General features: G+C 43.1%; 2 protein-coding genes across 2 annotated transcripts in view; one reads left to right on the top strand and one right to left on the bottom strand.

Annotated features, from left to right (window-relative positions):
• The window catches only part of tmem104 (transmembrane protein 104), a 58,363-nt gene extending 43,166 nt beyond the window's left edge, over positions 1-15,197 (bottom strand). The window contains exons 1-8 of the mRNA XM_036213083.1: positions 14,598-15,197; positions 13,231-13,288; positions 11,740-11,861; positions 11,584-11,665; positions 9,103-9,193; positions 7,912-7,992; positions 2,811-2,910; positions 406-502 (exon numbers count right to left, since the gene is read on the bottom strand). Coding sequence (XP_036068976.1) covers positions 406-502; positions 2,811-2,910; positions 7,912-7,992; positions 9,103-9,193; positions 11,584-11,665; positions 11,740-11,861; positions 13,231-13,275 — 618 coding nt within the window. The 5' untranslated portion in view covers positions 13,276-13,288; positions 14,598-15,197. The remainder of the gene's footprint in view (positions 1-405; positions 503-2,810; positions 2,911-7,911; positions 7,993-9,102; positions 9,194-11,583; positions 11,666-11,739; positions 11,862-13,230; positions 13,289-14,597) is intronic.
• An 802-nt stretch (positions 15,198-15,999) lies between these two features.
• On the top strand, positions 16,000-21,795 carry LOC112146527 (5-hydroxytryptamine receptor 3A). Its single transcript, XM_036213081.1, has 9 exons — positions 16,000-16,538; positions 16,628-16,791; positions 17,045-17,089; positions 17,170-17,279; positions 19,832-20,004; positions 20,077-20,237; positions 20,296-20,506; positions 20,564-20,698; positions 20,768-21,795. The coding sequence occupies exons 1-9, from the start codon at positions 16,499-16,501 to the stop codon at positions 21,007-21,009; spliced, it is 1,281 nt and encodes a 426-aa protein (XP_036068974.1). The 5' UTR covers positions 16,000-16,498; the 3' UTR covers positions 21,010-21,795.
• Positions 21,796-21,875: the final 80 nt, after the last annotated feature.

Below are 21,875 nucleotides of genomic sequence, written 5' to 3'. Positions count from 1 at the left end.
ACCCTTTAAGATGATCCTGATTTGACATAAATCAGGATGAGAAATATTTGTGAATCTTTTCTCTCTGCTCTGGACCAAAAAGGCTTTAAATTGACAGAGAACTTTTTCCATCATTTTCATCCAGATCCAAACAAAGACTTTATTTTTGTCTGTGAATTCTGAAGGAGAAACTGGCCTATAAACTGTCCCGATGGAGGATTGATGTTCAGAAGAGTTGAGGATTTTTCATTTGATGATCGGCTCAGTTTGAATCAATAATCAAAGCAACAACCACCAGCATCAAGGATTGACCGTTTAAACAGATTGCGTCGTCCAGCCTCCGATCAGCCTCTGATCAGCTTCCGATCAGCTGACGATCAGCCTCCGATCAGCCTCCGATCAGGATGGAATGAAGGAAGATCTCACCAGAAAGACTCTGTAGGCGTCCCCTCTGGTCACAGGGCCCCAGCAGGCGTCCGTGTCGTTGAACTTGACACTTCCAGCGCTGCAGGAGTGGTTCCCGCTGCAGACAGACAGTCAGAGGGTTAACCATCCAGCAGATCTTCAGACGGATGTGGAGGAAAAGCTGAAGGACAATCGGCCTTAGAATCATTCCTATTTAGTTCAGTTAAACTGGATCGTTTGTGATGGAGTCACGAGCGTCTCTGAGATTATGGAATAATTTAGCATTTCTGAAGTGAGCAGCTGTTTGAGAGGAAGCGTTTCAGAGAGACGAGAGCGTGAACTGAAACCGACGACTGCAGCAGCGTAAATCTTCCCGTCGGAAACATCTGCAGCCGCGCTCGCCGTACGATGGAGAGCACGGATGACGGGGAACGCCTTCCGAAAGCAGAACCAGAGAGAACGAGGCGACACGGAGAGTTATGTGAAGCAATTAACGTCTATTTAGGCTCACCTGACAGAAAATACCAGGATTAAGGACTCTGTGTGACAGACATTTGCTCCAAAATAAAAGCTTTACCTGCAGGCAGCTCATTAGTGTTTGATAATAAGCTGTTTTCTTGTTTTCAGGGGAAGGTTTGTCTGTAACAGCTTCTTAAAGGCCTAACCTTTAGCAGAGGGCTGCGTATCCCTCCGCCGTGAAGGTGTTGGAGAAACACGTTTCTTCACGTGGATACGCTCTGACGCACAGACGTTTACATTTAAATCTAAGTAGTGACTTTTTGTTTTAGCATTTTTAAAGTTATGAACTGATGTTGCCGTGTATTTCTGAGCGCTAACAGGTCTGCACTAAGCTAGCTGTCCGGCGACTATTGATGATGTCATCAAGTGGGAGTAACGTCTGAGTTTGAGGACACTGTTTCTCACTATTCCTCCACTACTCACTATTTAGTTTACTTTATCGTGAGATCACCATTTTCTAGTGCCCTGGAAATTTCCCAGAAATCTTTGCAGTCTGCATTGATGCTCACTACATTGGCAAATATGGTCCACAATGCATTGCGTTTGAGAGGTTTTTGCAAAAAGAAATATACATTAAATATAATTTCTGAATAAACCATCTACATTTTCATCCTCAGAACACAGTGGAGTCACAAACAGACGTCATGAAATGTTCGTATTGATACGATTTTCACTTTGTTAAATCAGAGACGTAATGTTTGAAGAAATTACAGAAAAGTAGTGAGCATGGTGTCGGAATTCCTTTTAGAATTCAGAGAACTAAATAGTCCTAGTTTTTAGTAGTTAATGATTAGCGAGGGAATTTGGACAAAGCCCATAACTTACCGATTGGAGGGCTAAATGTAGGGGGAGGGGGAGAGGGAGGATCAGTTTAAAGACTCTCCTGCTGGTTTAGAGCACTTCCTTTAGAGGAGCACCAAAAATGGTCCGGATCCGGACCAGGAAAACAAAGACGTTCATGGATCTATTCGTCTACAGGAGGATGTATCAGAATGGGGCGGAGCTGGGTGACTGTAGCCCCGCCCAGTGTATTTTCTACATCACAAATATGATTTTTTCCATTTTTTCTGATTCACAAAGACATGAATAAAGAAAAATGTATAAAAAATGTCTGAATAAGCCTAATTTTCTTCATAAATGTCCTTCTCCATCAGAAGAATGAGATGAGGAGCTGCAAAACACTCAAAGTTGTTAAGCCTGAAGCAGTTTATCAATATGGGCTTTGTAGACAACGGTCTCTCTTTAAATAGAAATAATTCTTACTAAGTATGTTAATTAGCCTCATTCGACTAATACATGTCTTACTAACATCCTATGAACACATTAATAATGTTTGTTGATGTGTTTATAAAGCTTGTTAAGGAAAAATGTTACAAGAACATTTTAAAAACACCAGAAACAGTTTTTAGTGGAGTGACTCTTTAAGATTCAAGGAGCAGCTATTAACCTCAGATCTTCTGAATAATGAGAGTTTTTCTTTGATGATTTAAGAATAATCTACAACAAAATGTGATATATTCATTTGTCAATAAAACCCAGCCTTGATGCTGCATGAACTTCCTTCTTGTTTACTATATAAACACTAAACTCACAGAGAAAGTGTTTCATCACAGGTTTGTTAAATCTTTAACCATCCGAACTCATCAAAACACGACCAGGAGCGTTTCGAGCGTTTCGAGGGATAAACCGGTGACTCCACACAAACACGACGGATTTATTTGGACCTGCAATAAAAGCCCGTCTGGAAGCGGGTCGGCAGCGCAGGGCGGTGACCGGGCCCGAAGGCCGCCATCAGAACCGCTTTATTGCTTTGATAAAACGCGATACGCGGACAGAATGCCAGAACCGTCTGGAAGTTCCCTCCAGAACACCCGTGAACTTCGGCGGTGAGGCGGCGGCGTTCTCACCAGGCGACCTCCATCAGGGAGATGGGCACGGCGGCGGCGTAGATGGCCAGGTCTCCGTACAGGTACACGATGATGCAGATGTAGAACATGTTGACTCCGACTGGAAGACAAAGTGATGAAGCCGTGAAGGATTCTGGATCATAAAGTCGGATCAGATCAACCGTCGACAAACAAACACATTCTTCATTTCTGCCGCCGTCCAAACACGCGGCGTGATTTATGGCTGACAGAGCTGAATGTCAAACCTCGCCATCCATTATTGAAATGCACGCCCACGCATATCTCTCATTACAACGTCATGGGGGGGTCCCGGCTCACCTCCTCTGTTTTATTGGAGAACGTTATTGATATTAATTCAAATGGGAGAAAAGGCGTCCGTCAGATGAAGAGCGTTCTCGTGCCGCACATCCATCATCCTCCCGGACCCTCAGACCGAGTTCAAGCATCCGACCGGACCGCTCCTTCATCACCGGAAGAGGAATTAGAGCCCGGCTCCATTAAAAACAGATAAAAGCTGACAGATTTGTGGCTCCTCCGACCACGCCGGCTCCTGGAGGGCCGAGCGCGTCTCCAACGCAGCGACATCACATCAGGAAGACCATTATCCAGCTTCATTCAGCAGTCAGAGGGACGGCGGGAAAAACAAACATTCACGGATCATTTACACAAATAACCCCGTCAACTTTCACCGATGGATGACGTAACGGCACGGAGACGTCCGGTTCTCTGTAGGGCTGCCACAACAGGACGACTAGTGAAATAGTCGACGACTAATTTAATAGTCGATTAGTCGTTTCTTTACATTATATGCAGTCAGAGTGGAGTAAAGTTGAGAGTTATAATGTCATTCTGTTGCTTTTTGGACTATTTTAGCTTTTATTAAGATTTTTTAGGATATTTGAGAGTTTAGCTAATATTTCAGCTACATGATAGCCGTTTTGGCTAGTTTAGGATTTTTCCGTTTCTTTTAAGCTAATTTGGATTTTATCTAATATTTCAACTGCATGCTAGCTGTTTTGGCTAACTTAGGCTTCTTTTCAGTTTTTTAAGCTAATTTGGCATTTGACTTATATTTTAGCTGTCAATCAGCTCCAGCGTTTTCAGCTATTAGCTTTAGCGTTTTCAGCAACTAGCTTCAGGTATTGCAGCTATCAATTTCAGCATCTTCCGCAGCCATATTCAGATTACTGCATTCACACTAGCATTATTGCAGATGAGGCTATTAATCTAATTTTTAGTTTAAAGCTAATGCTAGTGTGCTTTACACCCACTTTGCCCACGACCTGATTAGTCGACTAATCAGAAAAAATAATCAACGATTAGTCGAGTAATAGAATAATGGTTTGTGGCAGCTCTAGTTCTCTGTAACGCTGTCAGTTAGTGGCAGGAACCTTTTCGGTCGTCACAGCTCTGGATCTAACATCCCAATCAACCGGAGCCACGGCAACAACGCTGCAAAATGGATTTCTGTGTCTTCAGTCACATCCAACAGTCCTGACTGCAAACAAAACGGTGAGCGCCAAGAGGGAAGACAGAACAAAAAAGACAAAAATCTCACTCAAAATTGAGACGCATGAGGAGACAAAGATGTCATTAACCCTTTAACACCCGAGACGTCACCAGCAACGTAACATACCAAAAACGTTTCAGCCGCTTTTCTGTGCTTCAGAATCTACTGGAATCACACGTTAGCGGCTGAAACGTTACGGCAAGTGGAAGAACATCAACGCTGGAGTCGTTTTGTTAAATCAGCTTTGATCCTTTTCTGAAAAGTCAAACTAAATCCTGAGAGGATAAATAAAAAGAACTCTGTTAAGTTGAGCCGTTGTGAAGCAAAGTGCCGCCGCACTTGGACTATCGATCCTCTCATTGATCCCGCTCGAGCGTTATACCACGCCGCTGACACCGAAGCGGCGGTTTACGAGGCGGTGGATAACAGAACATTACGGAGACACGAGCGGCAGAAACAGTTCTTTCATCAAGTCTGACATTTAAGCAAAAGTCACTGAAGCGTCGTCACAAACGCTTCAGACGGAGGAAGGCGGCGCCACGCCGGAGTGAATTAGTATTGGCGGCCACGCTCCTGAAGGACGGCACGTGTTGACAAAACAATCCGGCTGTTTGCTCAGCCTCCGCGGTCCTCGCCGCATCATATTGTGGCGGTGAGATAGCCGCAGACAAGATGCTGATGCAAGGACAGTACTCTGTTAGCGGCTGCCTCTCTGACTTTAGCCAAAGTCGTCTTCTAATCAACTTTCAAATCGTGAAGGTCACCGCCACACTTTCTGCGGCGGTGCAGATAAACCGGCCCCCATCAACATTCCTGTCAGTGGCGGCAGGTCAGGCTGATGCGATATCCGTGGCCTTCTTCCAAGCCCGCTTACAGCTGCTGCCACGTCAATTTCAGCTGAAGAGGAAGTCAGACGTCCTCGGAGAGCGCCTCTCCAGCAGCAGGAAAGACGCCGTTTAATTAGACGAGAGGACAAAGGAGCGGCGTTCCATCACTGCTCCGCTTTATTATCTAAGGAGGACCGGGAGGTGGGGGTGACATGTAAATTTAATATCATATCCTGTACTTTTTTATGCATTCCTGCATGTTAATCACTATTTTAATGAGAACAAACGCCCAGAAGGAGCAGCATGCGTCTGTCAGTCCAGATCCGGCGTCAGTCACTCGTCCCGGGACGATAAAGCATTTAGAGTCGTTTCACTGCCAATAGAGCAGAACAAGTCGTCACTTTGAATGAAATAAAAACACATCAACAGAGACAGGAAGAGGGCAGAGTCAAGTCACGAGTTATTGATGTTAACGCCCGAGTCAAGTCACGAGATATTGGCCTTAACGTCCAAGTCAAGTTAGGAGTTATTGATGTTAACGTCCGAGTCAAGTGACGAGATATTGGCCTTAATGTCCGAGTTAAGTCCCGAGTTATTGATGTTAACGCCCGAGTCAAGTCACGAGTTATTGGCCTTAACGTCCAAGTCAAGTTAGGAGTTTTTGATGTTACGGTCCGAGTCGAGTCACAAGTTATTGGCCTTAACGTACAAGTCAAGTCACGAGTTATTGACGTTAATGTCTGAGTCAAGTCATAAGTTATTGACGTTAATGTCTGAGACAAGTCACGAGTTATTGATGTTAATGTCCGAGTCAAGTCACGAGTTATTGATGTTAATGTCCGAGTCAAGTCACGAGTTATTGACATTAATGTCTTAGACAAGTCACGAGTTATTGATGATAATGTCTGAGACAAGTCACGAGTTATTGATGTTAATGTCCGAGTCAAGTCACGAGTTACTGATGATAATGTCCTAGTCAAGTCACGAGTTATTGATGATAATGTCTGAGACAAGTCACGAGTTATTGACATTAATGTCCGAGTCAAGTCACGAGTTATTGACATTAATGTCCGAGTCAAGTCACGAGTTATTGATGATAATGTCTGAGACAAGTCACGAGTTATTGATGTTAATGTCCGAGTCAAGTCACGAGTTATTGATGATAATGTCCGAGTCAAGTCACGAGTTATTGATGTTAATGTCTGAGACAAGTCACAAAATATTGATGCTAACGTCCGAGTCAAGTCACAAGTTATTGATGTTGAACTCCAAGTCAAGTCACAAGTTATTGATGTTAACGCCCGAGTCAAGTCACGAGTTATTGACGTTGAACTCCGAGTCAAGTCACGAAATATTGATCTTAACTTCCGAGTCAAGTCACGAGTTATTGACGTTAACCTCCGAGACAAGTCTCGAGTTATTGATGTTAATGTCCGAGTCAAGTGACGAAATATTGATCTTAACATCCGAGTCAAGTCACAAGTTACTGACGTTAATCTCCGAGACAAGTCACGAGTTATTGATGTTAATGTCCGAGTCCAGTCACAAAATATTGATCTTAACATCCGAGTCAAGTCACGAGTTATTGGCCTTAACGTCCGAGTCAAGTCACGAGTTTTTGGCCTTAACGTCCGAGTCGAGTCACGAAACATTGATCTTAACGTCCGAGTCAAGTCACAAGTTATTGACGTTAACGTCCGAGTCAAGTCATGAGATATTGGCCTTAACGTACGAGTCAAGTCATGAGTTATTGATGTTAACGACTGAGTCAAAGTCACTAGTTGTAAATGTTAAAGTCAGAGTCAAGTCTAAAGTCGTCAAATTTTTCTGACTCAAGTCCAAGTCATGTGACTCGAGTCCCCACCTCTGACTGATGGGTAATAAAAAACATTATTATTATTCTAATGATGTTTCCTAAAAAACAAACTTTGACTCAGCTGTTCTTGACCAGAATCCTCAGAGGACCAGGACTGGATGAGAATCAGACGTCAGATTACAGATTTTTTTTAATCTCGTTTGTGTTCATATCTGGGTCTCTTCAGAGGAATAAATAAAAACGACTTAAATGCAGGTTTTGTTGGGAATCATACGTTCCTGTTTTACATTAGAAGCCGGTGAAGGTCATTCCAGCGCCGTGAGGACCTGGAGCGAGCTGGGACACGTGTACGTCTAATTCATCTCAGCTCAGAGACCGCAGGCAGCGTTCCCGCCGCACGGCGGTGGGGGGTGCAGAGCTCATCTCCTTTATTGCGGATCGATGTCTCCTCGCGTGTCACCACGTGCTCGTCATGGGAAAGGTCGCCGGCGAGGCTTTTGTGTGAACAGGCAGACAGGTGAGTGGCAGGATGGATGGCGGCGCACTGCAGCTCTCCATGCAGGAGCGCCCTCGCACGTGTGAGCGTGCCGAGTGCTCCACCTACTGTCGGAGCGCTGAAGGGCGGCCTGCGGCGGGCGGCGCTGCAGACGCTCACGGAGATCTGAATGTGAGGAAAGCTCTTCGGCTCAAGGTGATCCTGCCTTCAGAAGCTTCATTAGCTCAATCAGCCATTTGCAGGTTTTAGCCCCGCCCACACACATGCTCAGCTCAGAAACCACCAGCACTGCTGAGGATCTCAAACAGGTAATTATGACCAAATTTATCCCTTTATAATTACATTCAATTAAAGCGCCAGCAGCCTTCGTTAATGAGGAAGAGCTGAGGTGATGGACGAGCCACACAGACATCAGACTCTCATTAGTGCCGGAGGAGGAATGAGGACATTACCTTTGTTGAAGAACATGGACGCCATCTGACCCATCTCCACCCGCTCCACGATGTCGAAATGATCGGCGTGACCGGACCTCTCTGTGGAGACATTACAGAAGACATCAGCAACGAAAAAGACGAGATGGAAGTCCACAAAGTACCGCCTAAATCCAGGAAACTTTAACCACAAACGACGGCTCCTCCCCTTTTCCACACACCTGCTTCATCTTCACCTCCACCTCTGACCCAGAACAGCTTCTGCCCCAAACCGCAGACTCTCCGAAACTAAAACCTCACGAACAACAGCTCAAAGCAGAGAAGAATCTGAATCCTCCGTCTAGTCATTTCTTTATTGGTTTGTTTGGTGAGCTGCAGTCGTCTCTGTGAGAACAATCAGTGTCACCGCCATCTTAAGAACTTCTGTCATGGAGGACATCCTCGGAACCAAACGGAGAGGAGTCCTGGAAGATCTGCACAGAGGACTGACTGCATTTGGTTTAAACGAACCACAAAGTTCATTAAGAATAACCTAAATGGAGATGAGAGCTGATGAGCAGTCTGGGCCGGTACAGTTCGGTACAGTTTGGTCCGGTCCGGTATGGTACATTAAAGTCCAGTTTGGTCCAGACCAGTCCAGTACAGACCTGTACGGTCCAGTATGGTACAGTACTGTTCAGTCCAGTACAGTATGGTCTGGTCCGGTACAGTCCAGTACAGTCTGGTACGTAAAGTTCAGTTTGGTCCAGACCAGTCCAGTACAGTACAGACCTGTACGGTCCGGTATGGTACAGTATGGTATAATCCGGTACAGTTCTGTACTTTGAACATTTGCATTATAAAAAGGACCCATCAAAACAGACCGGACCGTACCATTTCTGTTCCCCTCATTTAGGTCCATAGAAAAATGGAACAGACCGGTTGGGGCGGAGCTACTGTTCAAACCCGTTGATTGGTGGAAGGTCACTGCGGTAACAGAAAGCAGTGGTACCAGTATTCTCTGAGGTTTAGGATTCTAACATCTACAGCAGGTCAGAGAAGATCAACAGGATTACCGCATCAACCCTCAGCTTCTGTGTCCGGTTCTGATCCGACACCAAGACAGACACCAGCAGAACTCCAGAGTTTGACCTTCGCTCCTGATGGTTGAGGGGCGTTCAGAGACACAAGCGAGTCAGCACGCCACAGAGAAGAGTCGACATCAGGACTTACGGACGGACAGGATGGGCTTGGTCTCTGGTTCTGACCGACTCGGGTCCATGCCGTCGTCTGAGTACTCGGAGGTGGAGTCACTGTAGTCGGTCTGTGGAGGAGGACAGAGAATGTTCATGAAACAAACTTCTTAGAGGATGAAGCTCAACATTCACCACAAACGCCGCATGGCGTTGGCGCCGTCTGCAGATCATTGATGATCAAATGTGAACGGCGAGAGCGGGAAGGGCTGACAGCAGGAGGTTTGACCCAAATACTCAGCTTCTGCAAGGGGCGTGGCCAGACTTTCACAGTAGGCGTGGCCATAAATCTGAAGCGGGCGGGGCCAGAAGACTAAAGAAATGTCTTCTTTTTTTTAATTTAAAAACAATAATAACAATAATAACCAAAATTTAGAAGAATGAGAAACAAAAAAAAGTAAAATACAAATAAACATTTTTTTATTGGTAACATTTTTACTTACTTTTACAACTTACTTTTTTTTTAAATTTTTAATATTTCTTTTAAGTTTTCAATTTTACTTTACACATTTTCTTTTTTTCTAATTTACAATCCCTGTTTTTCATTCACTTTAAGCTGATCCTGATTTGAACCTCTAAAGCTGTCAGCCGTTTTTATTTTGAACTTTTTCAAGCTGGAAGTGACTCTAGAAATGTTGGTTCCCTTCAGAACTTTTCACTGATTTTTTTGTTGCTGTTTACAAAAACAAGTAAATAAAGTCCGAAGTAGTGACCGAACTGAACGGTGTATTTGACAAAGTCAGACCTCCAGAGGCTCGTCTGGCTCTTCTACCCTTCATTGTGGTTCTCTGGTTAAAGGAATTTTTAAAAAGTCTCTGTAAAGTAAAGTTTAAAAAGTTAAAATAACTTATTATTCTGCGAGCCTCTAAAGCACAGTAGCCATAGTAGTTTGATTACTGAGAACTAAACTTCTTGACAAATTCCAGTGTTTTAGTGAGTCTCATACTTAAAAAAAAAAAATACAGTTAATTATCTCAGTTTTAATTTTAGACAGTTAGATTAATGAATTTCTGGCACCACAAACGTTTATTTTATTTTGTCTTCATTCCTCACATCACACTATTATGATGCTATGTGACACAGGAAGTCTTATTTTGAAAGGAAGTCTTGTGAACCTGTGTTAAAAGTTATAAACTGTTTTAAAAAAAAAAAAACTATTTTCTCTTTTATTTATGCAAAAAAAACTATTTATATTTCTCACAAACATAACAATAACATGAAAACAAAGTCTTATTTCTCTAAATCATGTGAGGCTCTTACTGGGTTGTGTTCAGAGAGAAATGGACCAAAACAGCTCTGGAAGTGTTAGTGGTTACAGACCCGGGACTAGAGGATCGTTTTAACCTGAATATCGAGTCTTCCTCTGGTCCACAAACACACCCGTCGTCTGTGGACGTCTCACCGTCTGCTGAAGCAAAAACCTGATAAAACGAAGAATCCTCCACCTTCTGAAGAGGAAGACTTCAGGACGGAAGCTCCACGGATTCCTGCTTTACTCCTCCAGGTTTTCCATTATGAGGAGGAAACTAAAGGGAATGTGGGAGCAGGAATCAAGAACCCCCCAAACGGAGCCGAAGGCATTAACCTCACTGACCGGAGTCAGAGTGATGGACATGACTGCAGCCATGTTGGTTTTATTTATGGGGGGCGGGAGGGGGGAGCCCATTTAAATCAGTCATAGGGAGGAATGAAAACATTCAACGGCCGATAAAAGAAGGAGGAATTTATAACCAGGGAGTTTCACACTCAGGTGGTTTTTACTGATTCTGAAATAAAGACGATGAGAAAAAGTTCAGAAACGTCAGTGAAGCCGAATCGGGTCGGAACCACAAAATATGTTGATAAAACGACACGTTCATAAAGGAGTTTAACTTTACAAAGACTGAAGATTTAAGAAAAACTCCCACGCTTTATTCAGGGTTCCCTCTTCAAGTTAAATTCAAGACTTTTTAGGACCTTGTATGTGAATAATTAAGACAAATGTACCGAATTCCAGATCTGTGGACGAAGATCAAACAAAATCCTTGAATTTCAGAACAAGTTCTGAGGTAACAATGAATTAAAGTTCAAATTTCAGTTATTAAATAACAATTACAAGGCTACAGAAATAATTACTTTATTACTCAAAAATCTGTTGCTTAAAAAAATAAAACTTTAGACCAGAAAAGTCACATTGAAAGAGTTTTAAACGGCACAATCGTTAAGATTAAGATATAAAGACGTAAGACTTTAAATCCTTTTTAAGGTCTTATTTCCACATTTTCTAGTTCAAGAAGACTTTTTAAGACTCCAGGAACCTGCTAATTAAAACTAAAATAACATCAATATGTGGACTCTGTCCTGATGAAGGATTTCTCTACATTTGATTGATATCATTTAGAGTCTTTATGATCGTCCCGCGGCTCCAATGCGTTTACGGACCGACTGACCGGGTCCGACCCCCCCACATCTCGGTCCTCACCTCCTCCTGCTCCCTCCTCTTCCAGCGCAGCTGAGCGTTCGCCGCCGCCATCGCCTCGATCACGAACGTGGTGGTCATGTAGCTGCGGGGGGAGGAGTCACAAGGCGCAGGTCAAATACTGAAGCTCGTGGAGACGTCTCCCTCATGAAGACTCACCTCATGAAGGCGAGGAAGCAGATGAGCGCCAGACTGACCACCCAGCCCGCCGAGGCGAAGGCTCTGGGCATGGTGAGAGCGCCGGTGCCCACGATCAGGTTGAACATGTACACCAACCCCACCTGAGGACGAAGAGGCGTGAAAGGAAGGTTTTCAGGTGTGGAACATAGAACGGGGTCGAGGACTGCAGGGAGAGCAGAGACTCTGAGGGAAGATGGAGATCCGTCAGAGGAACAGATCCTGTTCTGGAGATGAATGCAGGAAGAAATGTACGTTCCTCAGGAACCACAACATCCTGGGAGCCAGAAATAAAAAACTCATTTATTTGTCTGTTATCGTTACTATTATGATAAATATAAATGATTATTATGTCTTTTCAGCATAAATAAAACTTAAAAAATTGTTTTTTTTCAAAATTTCAAATGGTTTTAATCTTTTAACAGAGACGCTCATGACTTTCTTTCAAAATAAAAGACATCTTGTGTCATATAAGATCATCTCATTGCACTAAGTGTTGTAGTAGATAGTAGTAGATAGTAGTAGATAGTAGTAGATAGTAGTAGATAGTAGTAGATAGTAGTAGATAGTATGATGTTAATGCTAATTAAAAAAAAGTTTATTTTACTGTTTTTGGTGCATCTCAGCTGAAATGTGTGAATCTAACAAGCTGAAGTAACATCCGAGCTCATCTACTGACCCGATACTCTGAGCCATAAGCAGGATTTAAAATGTTTTAATTTGATAAGAAATAACAGACCCTCCTCATAACCTGGTGGGCCTTAAGGCTAGTTGTGCTTATTAAGCTCCAAATAATTTTCACACAAAATTCTGTCCAAATATTTGATTATGTTTACTGTTTCAGCTGTTTGTGAATGAGTTGAATGAAGTTTAAGTTACTTTAGTTTTTTACTTTACCACTTAGTTACTTTTTACTTTCCAGTTACTTTCTATCATTTATATTATTATTATTTAACCAGAGAGCCACAATGGAAACGAAAAGACCGTCCTGTGGCTCTGGAGTGGAGGTAGCGGACCCTAAACGAGCGACCAGCTACCTCCACTCCAGTTATTTAGATGTTCTCAGCATCACGTTCCTTCAGCTCCTTCAGCAGGAGCTGGCAGGAGGAGGAATCGCCTCCGAGCTAATGTGATTCAGCATAATGATTCGCCGCATAAATGATTCAAAGCTCTGGCTTCCTGAGACGATCATGTGACCAGCAGAGAGTCCCGGCGTGCTGAGGTAAGCAGCGCCGCAGCCTGAGTGACCCGCGAGGCTGACGAGAGCAGAAGATGAACAGAGGATGTGAAACTGACGGTCAACGATTAACAGATCTGATGAGCGCCGCTCCTCACGAGAATGCGGTTTGACACCAAAGTGGAGCCGAGTGAACTTCCCGTCCTTCGGACTTTGAAAACTCTCAATCAACAGAATCTGTGATCACGAGGCAAAAGTACGAGTGTGGATGGAAGAATGTGGAGGCAGAAACTCACAAACGGAGAGTACGGCTCCCCGGTGTCCGTGATCCCACCCGCCATGTTTGATCCTCAGCTGGAAGGAAAAGAGAAACGTCAAGATATACAGAAATGAGTCCAAACACACACCTGTTCCACAGGTAGGATAACATCTACAGATCTGAACAGGTGGCGGCAGAAAGTGGAGCGAAGACGAGGTTTTTACCCCAAAACATCCCGTTTTCCATGATTTTTAACACACGCCGTCCTGTCTCTACTGAGGGAAACCAGCCGACCGATCGAAAATCTCATTCAAAATTCCAATCAATCTAAAACCCAGCACTGATTTCAAACTAATTCCTGGCATTTTTATGCCTAAAATCTGCTTTTCTGTTCATTTTAACATTTAAACTAATAAGTTAATTATTTAAAGATCAGCTTACATCCCCGCTGTGAAAAAGGTTTTTTACCCAAACTAAACTGGTGTTAAATTAAACTTTAAAGGAGGAATTTTGGCGGCGATGGTCGTCCTGGAAGAGCAGGAGGCAGACGAATGTCTGTACAAGAGAACTGGACAGAGCCGGAGTGACGTCACCCATAGAAAGTGTCTTAAAACAATGACGGACTATTCAGCCGCCATTTTTCAGAAATGTTGAAACCAGACGACAGTGATTGGTCTGAGCCGGTCTGAGTTACTTTATATAGCCAATCAGGAGTGAGCTTGTTGGAAGGCCACACCCCTTCCACTGAAAGCGGGCTCAGAGAATCGGTGGATCAAATGTTAAAGGTGGGGCCTGCAGGCACCACATGTTTTTACTGAGGCATCTGATTGGTCAGTTTATAACTTGAAAAAACTTGCAAAATAAAGTATCATGAACAAAAATAAGATTAGCAAAAACACGTTAGCAATAATGTTGCTACCTTAGCATACCTTACTTGGCTGTTTATTTCTCTATGCAGGTACTTCCTGTGTGGAACAACATCGGGAGGGGTTGCTCAGTCCAGTGCTCTTATACAGTTCATCCTGGCTTCACTTCATGTTTCACACTTCCAACAGGAAGGGTCCCAGTGGGTCAAGAAGACCCTTCCACTTCACACACCTTCCATTTGAGTGACATTTAACCAAATTCAAACAAAAACTAAAGTTTAGATGATAAATTTGTACATTTAAGTAAAAGAAACATTGAACTGTGAAAGTTGTCAGACATTTTTAACCCATAATTACTGATTTCTGGGGTCAATTTGGTCTTTGTATGTATATAATTATAATTCCTTGAAGGTATTTTCGGTTTTAGTCACATTTGTGACCCCAGCGTTCCTCTGACAGGAGCAGAGAACTGAGATGTGAGCAGGAGCAGCGGCCGCGCGCTCGTCCCGCGGTGAACTCAGACGTAAACACAGCTCACCTTCCTCCGCTGACGTAGCCGCGGGGTTAGCGGGAAGCTCCGAGCTGCCGGCGGGGCACACCCAGCCACTTCCGGGGGGGATACGCTCCGTAGCGGGCAGCCAGCGCGGGTTCGAGGCCCTGCGGGTAAACTAGAGGAGCGAAAAGGCGCGAAGGGACGGAGACACGAGCATGTTTGAGGGCTGGCCTCTGACTGTGGCTCTGCTGAGTTCAGGAAACCAGCTGACCTGCTCACGTGACTTCCTCGGTGAAGTACACTCGACTTCCGGTCTGCCTTCATAATAAAATAAACTTTTTTTTTATTTTCTTTTTTTTTTACATACACATTACAGTCGCTTCCCCACTCGTTTTCAAACAATAAATCAAACTATATTTGACTAATTTAACCATTAATTAAAAATAACTAAAATGGCATCATTTGCATGTGTATTCGGATATACAGGTACATAAATGGACATGTATGTGTGTACTTACATGTATCGTCCTTGGGTCTGCAATTTTTAACGGTTAAAAAGTTGTTTAGATCTGTTTATGACCAAAACGTCCCTGTTAAAAAATATTTTAAAAAAATATCTCATTTTAATTTTTTTAATTAAATATTTATAATATTTGAATTATAAGAGTGCTTCATGTTTATATGTAACAATTTGTGTTTTACTTTGAACATATAAGTTCCTTTCAAAATAAAACACACCCTATGTTAATAAATGCAGCAGATTTACTTAAATTCAAAATGCAAGAAAGTCAAGTCAGCCATGAATAGAAACTGAACACTGTTGTAAAAATCAAAACATGTGTTTTAAACGTATTCTGAAACCACTCCGACTGTAGATTCAACATTTTACCATCATTTTTCTCTTTAATCTGACACGTTAAGAATATCATTAAATACATTTAATGACATTACTACATCAATGTTTATTCAAATCATTGACATTTTTCTTCAAAGAGCCACAATAGTGGGATAAAAGATCCACATGTGGCTCCAGAACCAGGTATAACCATGCGTGTATTTTTTAAATCTTCTTTTACTTTTATTTGTTATTTTCCAATTAATTAATGACTAAATACTCTTACCTTTGATATGTAAAGATATACATTTCTTTTGTTTGTCTTTAGGTTTGTCTTTTTACTTTTGTTGCTTGAAATAATCAAATTCCAAAGTTTTTATTTATTAATTCCTTAAAGATTCAAATTAAAATTTCACTCTATAAAATAAAAGTTTTGAATAATGTTAAATATATGTTAAAAAATTAAAGTAAAATACTTGTTTTTAATTAAGAAAAGACTAATTTGAGAGCAAAAGCAAACATTTACAAGAGAGGTCAGTTTGTGTTGTGACACTGGAGACGGTTGCTAAGCAACCTGCCGCCTCAGCTCTATCTCAGACATCAAAAACATGTGGAAATAGATTTTTAAAAGACTTTTGAGTCATTGTACAATCTTCAAACTGCTGAGATGCATCATCTAGTTTCTTCTCAGGACAGCTGCTAAGCTGCTCCCTTCGGTGGATTTTTCATGTCCAGGTTCCTGACTGATTAGCTGTTCCTGTGGCTCTAAATCCACATGATTTAAATGACCTCCACGTGTTTACATTTCCTTTTTATCATTTCCATTTGTGATTTAAAAGGTTAAATATTTTGTTGATGCGCGCTGACATGCAGAGAAAACCGTCGCTCTGCGTTCATTTACTCTGTCATGTTGACTCTCTGCTCCAGCTGCACGTCAACAATAGAAACCTCCAGGTAATTCCTTTCTGTACTAATTGCTAAACATGGAGACAAAGACGCTGCTTTACTTCATAGACGGTAAAATTAAAAAATATCCATCAACGTCTGCTGTGTGTGAAAAGCTCGTCTGTTTAAAAGGCTTTACTCACAGCTGACAGACAGTCAAACCGTCATGGCAGCTCTGAGGACTCTGGCTTTCCTCTCCATCATCGGTAGGTTCATGTGATCTTCTGCTTCGCTCCACCTCTCAGAATCTTCACAGGATCAGGATGGTTCATGAAGATCAAACTTTTTCTTGCAGCCGTTTCCAGCAGCCAGACTTCAGAGTGCTCCTACTTCAGTCTGATCGACCACCTGAACCTGACGGCCTCCAATGAAGCTCTGCAGATCGCTCGGCCTGTCAAGAGCTGGAACACCACCACCGTCGTCCATCTGGACATGGTGCTATACGGCATTCTGGGCGTGGTAAGGACTCCTGACACTTTTCATCCTCTGGTTTGATTGATTTGTGGGAATAAAAAGATGCAAGTTTTTGTTCAATAGTTTGTTTCTGCTTCGTGAAGCTCTGATGGGTCTAGATTTCTTTCATCTATAAAATAAATCTAATCTTTAATATCCTGACCGAATTTGACCAACATGATGCATCTGTTTAAGCAGGTTTGAGTTTCTGAAATGAAAGAGAAGCTTGTTGACCCCCCCCCCTGTTTCTGATCTGCAGCATGAGAAGTCCCAGACGGTCTCGCTGCACGTCCTGATCAGAATGGTAATGGACCACTCGGCGCCGGGCTTCGTTTTGACCCAAATCTCTGTGACTGAAACAATTAAAACTGCTGTTTGTTTCAGAGCTGGAAAAATGAATTTCTGAGCTGGAATTCTACTGAGTTTTGTGGGATTGACGTGATGAATATTCCAAGATCGATAGTCTGGATCCCAGATATCGCCATCCAAGAAGAGTGAGTGCTGGTGTTCGGAAATGCTTTTTATTATTTTAAAAAGTGTTTCAAAAGGGTGTAAACAACTCAAACACAATGAAAACAAATCAAATTGTGATTTGGTCCATCCATCATTCCCTGAACCCTCCTGGGGTCACAGGTTTCTACTCAGGTGAAGGCGGGGTTCACCTTGGACATGTCGCCAATCCGTCAAACAGCAGAATTTAAGTCCAAAAGTTCAACAAAACACAAAAATTTTAGATGCTGCCGTTAAATACAACAAATGAATAGACTTGACTGAAAAAACTGTTTGTTACAAAAGTATATCCATCAGAGTGACCATGGTAGGATGTGTGATCTCTGGAGAGTTTGCAGAGTTAGAAAGTCTTGATCCATTTTTTATGAAAAGCTTAAAAGTTTGATCAAAAACTAAAAAAACTGATATTTAAAACCTGAAACTGATCACCAGGATTACAGCATCTCAGAAATCTCCTTTTTATTTGCAGAGAAACTGGTATGAAAACAAAAGATCCAGAGTGAAATCTGGAGTCATGCTGGATTAACAGGCTGAGATCAAGTCAAACATCTGAATCCTTCATTCAGGCTGAAAGGTCAGAGTGAGAGTCCTCTGCATAGCTGAGCATCATCTGCATAGAACATGATCTGGCACAAACAAGAGTCCCAACACAGAGCCCTGGGGTACGCCTTGACATAAGATGAAATGGAGACTCAGAATAATAGAATTCTTCCAAGAACTTTGAATATTTGGGCCAACCTGAAGTTATTGATCCCAGAGGGGTTCTAAATGATTCCAAACTGTTGTGGTTCAACCATTGACTGTTTGTGAGAAGTGGACCGAGTGAGTGTGATGTCATCGTTAGAAAACAGTTTATTTGCAGTTCCAACCAAACACAGTCAATTCAGTAGAGTTGCTGCCATGTTGGAGCCAGACGTTGTCAGTGAACAGTGATTGGTCCGAGTTGGTCATAGTCAACGTTTCTTTGGCAACCGCCCTCACCAATCAGAAGCGAGCTTGCTGGAAGACCACACCCCTACCACTTTAAAGATGGCTATAGGGCATTTGTCAATCAAACATTTTGATTGTTGGACATGAGAGACAGCAGGCTCCACCTACTTTTATGAAGGCCTCTGATTGGTCAGTTTACACCTTAAATAATTTGAACTAAAGAAATCGAGAAAAAAATATAGATTGTCGAGAAGATGCTAACAGCAAGAATGTTTGTTCTGACCATGAGTGACTGCTGTTTATTTCTCCATAGAATTCTATGAGATTTTGCGGGTACTTCTTGTTTGGAACACCAGGAGGGCGGAGCCACTTAGTCCAGTTCTTATATACAGTCAACTCATCACATCTTGATGTTTGGTTAAAGGGTCACCAAAAAGGGAAGTTGGAGTCTGACGCCTCCCACAGCTGAAACGTAAAAATCCAGTCAGAGGGGTGGAGCCTGGGGGCAGGACTGTTATCATTACTGGAGCTGCAGATCATGACATGGAACTTCTGAAATGACTTGGGACTGAAACGGTTTAACCAATCACGAAATTCAACCGCAATACCTCGATTCAACCTCGATTTGGTTACCCTTCAACGATCCCTCCATGGCAAAAATCGACATTTAGAGTGTCCCCAAAACGCCGTTTTTGACATCCTGGCTGTAAAATCAAGGGTCTACCCTAGGGAGGTTGTACCAGATTGACTGTACCAGATGCTGGTTCTGTTAAATACAGAACCAGTCCGCATCTGGTTCTCGGACTGTGTCAGGTACTGGTAGCCAAACCCGGCACTGGTACTCTAAGGCCCAATCCAAATTCTTCCCCTCTCCTCCAGTTGAAGGGGGAGTTTAAGAACTAGTTGTGTCCAGGAAATGCTTTTTTTAAATCCGACCCTCCAAACGGAGAGTAAACAAGCTAAACCGCGTCTCGATGAGAAGCCCCTTCTCTTCACGTGGATGTTCTCTGAACCACAGAAGTTTACGTTTCAATGTAAGTAATGACTTTCTGTTGTAGTATGACCTTTTAAAGTTATTAAACAGCTGTTGTTGTGCATATTCAAGCGCTAGAAGCTCCAGGCTAACAGGCCATTGGTGACATCATCAAACAAAAGTCACGTCTGAAGTATGAGACACTATTCTTTTATAACTCTCCGTTTGGAGGGATAAATGAAGGAGAAGGGAAGAATTTGGATTGGGTCTAACCCTAACCCGGCACCGCACGCAGTACTGGATGTGGTCCAGACGCGATACCAGACCAGAACCGTCACCAGAGGCAGTATTGGACGCAAACTGGTTCCAGGTTAGGGTACCAGCATTGGGTTAGGGTACTGGTACTGGACTGGTTCCAGTTCACGGCCTGGAGGTCTGAGATCCATGATTTAATGGGAACAGCCAGCACGTCAAAAAACAACGTGTTTGGGACACCAACCTCAACTTATGATGTCCATGTAACCAGCTGGGACTGAGGATGTGTTGGTCCAGCCTCCACAGTCCTTGACGACTCTTGTAGACAGAGAGCTCTCATCTCCAAAGAACCATTGTTTCATGGTCTGTCTTCTTCAGTGCTTCCGACACTGGGAGTGTTCAGGAAGATCCTTTCCTCCGACTGGATCCCAGTGGATTACTGAGCGTGACGTCCCGGCAGCAGCTCACCTACACCTGCCAGCTGGACCTCTTCAAATTCCCCTTTGATCAGCAGAACTGCAGCTTGGAGTTTTCCTCCTTGAGCTACAACAGTGAGTTCTGTCGGACTAGCTCTTCCATGAACAGCTCTTACACATCTGTATGACCTTCTGCCGTCTGAACAGGGAAATCTGTTCAGCTGGAAACATCTGGAAACGGGACGATGTTCACAGCTTTGTCTAAAAAGCTGAAAATGACGGAGGGGGAGTGGACCCTGATGGAGCTGCAGGTTACCGAGGACGCAGCTTCCACACCTCCGTGGATGAAGAGCCGCCTTCAGTACACGGTACGGTCCATCTGGAGGTGATCCGGGTCGCCTGGTCCTCATGGTTCTCTGTCTGCAGGTTCTGCTGAAGAGGAGACCCTTTCTCTACGTCATCAACCTGATTCTGCCGCTACTGTTCCTGCTCTTCCTGGATCTGGCTTCCTTCTTCATCAGTGAGTCCAGGGGGGAGAAGCTGAGCTTCAAAGTGACGGTGCTGCTCTCCATCTTCGTCCTGCTCCTCAACCTTCAGACCATTTTGCCGTCCACTGAGGAAGCCATGCCGATGCTGGGTAGGTGGAGCCGGTTCTGGAGGCGCCTGAGCTCCTGCTGACGCTCTTCTCTTTTAGCCATCTACTGCGTTTCAATCTTCACGCTGGTGTTCCTCGGCGTCCTGGAGGCCGTGCTGGTCAGCTTCCTGATCGAGATGGACGAATCTCGCCGTGAGGAGGAACGAGCGGAGAGTCCGCCCAAACGTCCCTCAGGTTAGTGTTCTCCGTTCTGGTCATCACTCCAGAGCGGCAGAACTTCACCGCTGAGTTTTCTGTTTGCAGAAGAACAGGCTGAAGAGGACAGAACAGAGGAGAACCAACCTGATGACCAGAACCTGCTCAACCTCATCTTGGACAAAGTTCTGCTGACGCTCCAGGAAGTTCAACATGAAAGACAAGAGAAAAGGAAGTCCGGCTGCTTCCGGAAGCTGGCGAAGCTCATCGATGTGGTGTTCTTTACCATCTACCTGACTACTATTGTGGTTTCTCTGATTGTCCTGTTTCTAATCTGGATGCAGAACTGACCTCTGACCTCTGGCCTCTGACCCGGTGCTGATGCTGCTTCATGCAGAGTTTGATGAATGGAGAAGAAACAAAAAAAAACGTTTCAATTTTGAAAACGTTCAAATTTTACAAATGAAAAACACTCAATAATATCTTTAAACAAAGCAATCCTGCAGATCCAACCCTGATCTAAACGAATCCAGTTTGACCTGAAACTGTCTTTGAAGCTGATCCTCAGTGATCGACTTTTCATGTCAATTTTGAGATTAACCGATCAGATGTTTGTTTGATGAAACTGAAACTATTTCAAGATTAAAACTACTTTTTACGATGAAAAAGAAACCCTATATATATATATATATATATATGAATATTATTGCAGTTTGAACCAATAAAAAAAGCATTTGTTATTCATGGGGTTTTTCTATCTTTTCTCAGTGATCCATCCTAAACTTTAGGATTTTATTTCTCATATTCTGTTGGTTTTATCTCCATAGAAATCTGTTTTCTTTCCTGATTTGGGTTTTTCTGTCCTGGACTGAAGGAACAGAATGTTTTCACAGTTCTTCTGTCTTTCTGCGACTTTGAGTGAAAATTTCCCCCCACCAAAAACTCAAAAACTCTAAAATTTGGGTGCACCCTACTACCCGGGAACATGAATTTGGGCATAGGGACAACCCCTCCCCCCAAAAATGATGACATCACAGCAGAGAAACAGTCAAAAAAACGAACGAGGACAAATCTCCTACGGAGTTAAAAAAAAATCTCCTAGCAAAACCAAAACACTCGAGTTATCCAAAGGAAGTTATCCCATTATTATGGGATGGCAACAGGACCTCCAACTTATCGGACATTTTTTGGTCAAATTTGGTGATTTTTATTACAG

Source organism: Oryzias melastigma, linkage group LG8 (assembly GCF_002922805.2).
Source record: "Oryzias melastigma strain HK-1 linkage group LG8, ASM292280v2, whole genome shotgun sequence".
In the NCBI taxonomy this organism is placed as follows: domain Eukaryota; kingdom Metazoa; phylum Chordata; class Actinopteri; order Beloniformes; family Adrianichthyidae; genus Oryzias; species Oryzias melastigma.
The sequence above is the reverse complement of the archived record's forward strand: the minus strand, read 5'-3'. Positions and strand labels throughout refer to the sequence as shown.

Bases quoted from the DNA above. Each gene is read 5' to 3' on its own strand.
- LOC112146527 (XM_036213081.1), top strand. From the start codon at position 16,499: ATGGCAGCTCTGAGGACTCTGGCTTTCCTCTCCATCATCG. The intron at 16,792-17,044 runs GTAAGGACTCCT...TCTGATCTGCAG, and splicing joins TATACGGCATTCTGGGCGTG to CATGAGAAGTCCCAGACGGT. The intron at 17,280-19,831 runs GTGAGTGCTGGT...TGTCTTCTTCAG, and splicing joins GATATCGCCATCCAAGAAGA to TGCTTCCGACACTGGGAGTG.